Source organism: Nycticebus coucang, chromosome 1 (assembly GCF_027406575.1).
Source record: "Nycticebus coucang isolate mNycCou1 chromosome 1, mNycCou1.pri, whole genome shotgun sequence".
NCBI classification, from domain to species: domain Eukaryota; kingdom Metazoa; phylum Chordata; class Mammalia; order Primates; family Lorisidae; genus Nycticebus; species Nycticebus coucang.
In genome coordinates this window covers 162,435,531-162,440,977 of record NC_069780.1, presented here as the reverse complement: position 1 = coordinate 162,440,977, position 5,447 = coordinate 162,435,531, and the positions used below count along the sequence as shown (strand labels likewise).

Here is a 5,447-nt window from a genome sequence, read left to right as displayed (position 1 = left end):
AGGATAAACACACAAGTGAGTCTGCTGCCACCCAGCCTCTACCTCACAAAGAGCTTCAGCTGACCAAAAGTATTTCCCTAGTTCTGTCGGCTTTTATACGGAACAGTGGCGATTTCATCTATTGTTTTATTAACTGTTCTCATAGTTAAATAATGTAGCATGTCTCTAATATTTGTACATTTACTTTAAAAATGTCCAAGTGATCATTATTACCATGAGAACATGGTACCTCAAGGGCACAACTTTGAAACTAACTCCAGAGAAACCCATGAGGCCCTACTTGGGTTCTTAGAGATAAAAAGTACAGAAGCGTGGGGCGGCGCCTGTGGCTCAGTGAGTAGGGCGTCGGCCCCATATGCCGAGGGTGGCGGGTTCAAACCCAGCCCCGGCCAAACTGCAACAAAAAAATAGCCGGGCGTTGTGGCGGGCGCCTGTGGTCCCAGCTGCTCGGGAGGCTGAGGCAAGAGAATCGCGTAAGCCCAAAAGTTAGAGGTTGCTGTGAGCTGTGTGACGCCACGGCACTCTACCAGAGGGCGGTACAGTGAGACTCTGTCTCTACAAAAAAAAAAAAAAAAAAAGTACAGAAGCGTAATCCAAATTAAATAGAATTCTGTACAGAAACCTGACCACATGCAACATTCAGGATGCTAAATCTCAAAGCCAGTAAGAAAGAAAGAGATGAAATTCAGCCCACAAATCTTTTGACAGAAAAAATGAGCACTTAAAACAATTAAATCTACACACCACCCCTCATCCTTAAGGCTTACATATTTCAGTGCCCTGAATAAAATAATCCAGACTTACCATCTCCTCATCTGCTATGAGGAATCCTTAGACATCAAATTAAAAAGAAAACTTCTTACTGGCTTTTGAAGAACCATACAACAAAGGACTATTTGCTACTTAAAATCTGTACTGGAATTTGCTTTTTTACCTTATTTCAGTTGGACTTTCATGGAAGAGCCCAGTTAAAGATTCTGTCATGGCAAAAGAACAAAGCAGATTTTTCAAAAATTTGCTTGTATAATTCATTTAGTTTAATAAAAGAATGTCCCACAGAACCATCTGGCTGGCTCATCTGCATATTTACATTATTTGGCATTTACAGCTTAGTACCTAGAGTTACAGTGGAGCCTCCAGGGCACTACAGAAATATGCTCAAGACAGTGTTCATCAAATCCTGGGAGTTCCCCTACATTTCACAGCCTCCATTGCAGGTTCTTTGGAATCACGTGACTGATTCTAACCAAAGAACTTTAAATGGATATGATGTGTCACTTATAGGCTAAGGCAGGTGAGAGCCAGTGTACCTCTGCCATCTCTTGCTTGCTTCTTGTCCCATGACCATTGCAGCGAGCACACATTCCAGATTCCACAGCTGCAAGATAAAATGAGACATAAGCCAGAAATAACTATTTATTGTGTCAAGTCCCTGAGGTTTTTCAGATTTTGTGTGGCAGCTAGGGTTAATTTTCTGTCTACTACACCTTGGAGCTGTCATTCTCACAGAATACTTTGACTACTTCAATGACATTATAAGCTTGAACACGGATTTGAACCTCCCAGGTCCAATCTATGGCCCATAATCTGCCCCAGGCAGATTACGTAAGGACTTTCTTGCTTATCTGTGGTGGTAGATATCACAAGAAGCATGCATAGACCTTTTCTTCAGCTCTTCAACTTTCATTAGTCTGTGTGTATTTAATGTGTGGCCCAAGACAGATCTTTTCCTTCTAATGTGTGGCAGAGAGGAAAAAAACTTGGACACCCTAAATAGTAGTGGCTGCACAACCAATCAGCCACTGAAGGTAAAGGCGACAAGGCAGTCCGAGCATTAATCTCTCCCTGGAAGGCACCTATTAAACTCCTCCTGTGTGCCATGGTCTGGGCATGCTGTGGACAGACAAGAAGGACGAAGGCACAGTTTGTGCTCTCACTGTGCTAGCGATGTTGTCCCTATTAAGGGCCTAGGCTCCTGTCTCTCCCAACTAAGGTGTTACTAATGCCCTACACCTGGTTTGCTTAAGGAATTACATAATTATGCCACATCAAGGTTTTATACATTCCTAAAATGATGATCACATGAATAAAGGCAGTAAGTATGAGGATTTAATTGATGCCATGGGCTTCGACTCTGATTAGAGTAACAGAAGTTATAATCTGGTTTATAACAACTTTCTCCACCATACCTTTGCCAAAGCATTGGGCGCATGGGGCACTACAAGGTTAGTTAAAAATAGTCAAAGGAAAAAATGCTCATGAAAAACTTAAGCTCCTCTCAGGATGGCACCAGATTGATGCTTCTCCAGCCATGAGCAGCTCAGGTAGCAATTCTCACTCCCACTCGCAGCAAGGGTGACGTCAAGCCAGAAATCTGCACAGCTGTTGAGAAAAAGGAGTAACCTTTTCCAAGAGTTAATATCCATTCTGGATTCTGGATTTTGGCATTTATTGTTGTGACCTATTGTGTTTATTTTAAAGAAAATAAAGAAAGAAAATAGAAACGCTACTTTCACAGTAGCAATGTCTTTCTCTTTGACGGAGCCTTGTTGCTGATCAGTTTGTCAGCTGTTTCACTGCATACTCTGCCTGGAATGGTCCTGAGGGAATAGAGAGCATGATGCCAACTACCCAGCCCTGGTACCCATTAAAATTGCTATGTTTACTGCCGCAGCAATTTGCTTTAACATTGCTGTAGGCCATGTGTGGTCATTTTTCACTCTATGTCCTTGTTCACCCAATTTATGGGGGTTGTAATATTTATCTTATTCTGTGGATGATCTGAAGAAATGGGGGTCTTGCTATGTTGCCCAGGCTGGACATGAACTTCTAGGCTCAGGAGATTTCTCTCCTCAGCCTCCCAGGTAGCTGGGATTACAGGTACATGAAATTTAGAGTGAAAAACATCCAACTAGCTGAAAGCATCACAGACAGATAATGGAAAAGCTACCATGTATTTTTTGTCTAGGAGTGAGTGGTTTCCTGGGAAAAATTATGACTTTGAAATCAGAATAAACTATATTTCATTTGCATATTCCTAAACTCAAATGATTACTGAGTTTTTTAGAAGTTTGTATTATATAGAAGTAACATTTTGGGGGCGGCACCTGTGGCTCAGTGAGTAGGGCGCAGGGCCATGTACCAATGGTGACGGGTTCAAACCCAGCCCTGGCCAAACTGCAACAAAAAGTAGCCGGGCATTGTGGCGGGTGCCTGTAGTCCCAGCTGCTTGGGAGGCTGAGGCAAGAGATTCGCCTAAGCCCAGGAGTTGGAGGTTGCTGTGGGCTGTGATGCCATGGCACTCTACCGAGGGTGACAAAGTAAGACTCTGTCTCTAAAAAAAAAGGAAATAACTATTTTGCAATGTTAAGCTGTTTGAATCTTTGGAGAAGGTATTAACAGTAATTTCATCACAGGGAAATCCCCGTGATGGAATGAACTCCCAGTATGTTACTTACTAAATGGCTTACTCTTCTATATAAAGGCTAGGAGTTCATTGTATAGAATGACTGAATGTATATAACGAAATTATGTTATGTGCTTTTAACCTAGCTTCAGGAATTACTATATATCTCAATTTCATGATAGTTTCATTAGGAGAGGACCAAATGTAAGTATTTTATGTTTTCTTATCACTTTAGATTTGATCATTGCACACATTATTGAGGTTTTTAGCATTTTTTAACATGAAATTTATTTTTTTTTTCAAAGAAAGCATTTTTATTGGCCTTTTGGATAGAAATGGGAATTTATTTGCCAGGAAGGATGATCCCATCATACTTCTGCTGGAACCAGCGCATGGCCTCCTCTTTGCTGATTCTGTGTTTGGCCCCAATGCAGCCTGTCTTGCGCTTCTTGTCTGCAATGCTGAAACCTGGTCTACCCAGCACCACATAGAAGTCCAGGCCGTATATACCAATGTTTGGGTCATATTTGATACCCAGATCGATGTGCTCCTGGATCCCAAAGCCAAAGTTTCCAGTATCTGAGAAGTTATTTTTTCTTAATTCATACTCTTGCACCTTCAGACCTTTCTCCAGGACTTCCTCTGCCTTAGCCCCTCTGACTATGCAGCGGACCGCAATCTTCTCATTTCTCCTGATGCCAAAGGATCTGACAGTGTATCTAGCTTTGGAGAACACAGGGGTCTGGCCTGTGAGCTGTTCCAACACCTTAGCTGCCCGGGTCAGTCTGTCTCCACTCTCCCCCACACAGATATTGAGGCAGAGCTTGCGGATACGAAGTTCCCGCATGGGGTTCTCCTTTTCACCTTGATCCGCCATAATGAGAAACAGGAAGAGGATGAACTTTTAATCATTTTTAAGTATACATGATTTCTTCTGTGCCATTTAAATAAAATATTTTTATTTTTAAAAATCCATAAAAGCTAGAACTAGAGTGATTGTTAGACCAATGGACATCTCAGCCAATGGTACGTTCCTACTTTATTTCAAAAGACCCAGGAACTTTCCCTTATCATTTACCTTTTCTTTGCTAATGGGAAAACTGGGGGACATGGAAGTGATCTGGATGAAAATATGGAAGACAGACTAGTCTGCAACCCTGGTCAACCACTGAGTTTATTTGTAGGCCTACTGCCCCAATTCTCCTGCTCTTTCCCTTTGTCCCTTTCCACTGGCATCTCAGATGTCACTTCCCAGGTCTTATGAGATAAAAATGTTATTTTGGGTTTTGTTTTTGCGTCTTCTGCTTCCACGGCATCTGTCTGTTGCCTTTGAGTTGCTAGGAAACCGGGTGCACTGTCTGGTTCTCTGTGGCTCTTCCGTTGACCTCTCCCATATGTCTGTTTTGGAAAGGAAAAAAGAGAAATAGAACAATTTTCTTAGTGTATGTTCTCCCTCTAAGACCTAGTGGAATCCTAACTTTCTAAGTCTGACACAGGAATCTGTCAAGGGTATGAACTGATAGGCTTATGTGAGGCAAACGCCCCCCTCCTGAAACCCTCATTTACTCAGAATAATTGTTTTTTTAAGTTGCCAGTTGACTTCTACAGCTACCATAACAAGCATTTCCTTTGCTTTCTCTAAATGTCTCACAACAGAGAAAAAAAATATATCTGATGAAAAAATGTTATATTAAGAAAAAAAGCCAGGCATGGTGGCTCACAGCTGTAATCCTAGAACTCTGGGAAGCTAAGCCAGGTGGATTGCTTGAGCTCAAGAGTTTGAGACCAGCCTGACCAAAAGCAAGACCTTTGTCTGTACTAAAAATAGAAAAAGCATTGTGGTGGGCACCTGTTATCCCAGCTACACAGGAGGCTGAGGCAAGAAGATTGCTTAAGCCCAAGAGTTTGAGGTGGCAGACTGAGACTCTGTCTCAAAAAAATAAATAAAATGAAAAACAAAAGCAAGAATCCTAGGAATTTTCTCATATGGGTCAAATTCAGTTTTATTTGCATCATATGAATTTCTCATTTAATTAATTAG

General features: G+C 41.7%; 1 protein-coding gene across 1 annotated transcript; it reads right to left on the bottom strand.

The window, feature by feature from the left end:
• Nucleotides 1-3,717: 3,717 nt before the first annotated feature.
• On the bottom strand, nucleotides 3,718-4,283 carry LOC128589654 (60S ribosomal protein L11-like). The gene has a single exon (XM_053596423.1). It carries the CDS (start codon nucleotides 4,281-4,283, stop codon nucleotides 3,750-3,752), a length of 534 nt encoding a protein of 177 aa, XP_053452398.1. The 3' UTR covers nucleotides 3,718-3,749.
• Nucleotides 4,284-5,447: the final 1,164 nt, after the last annotated feature.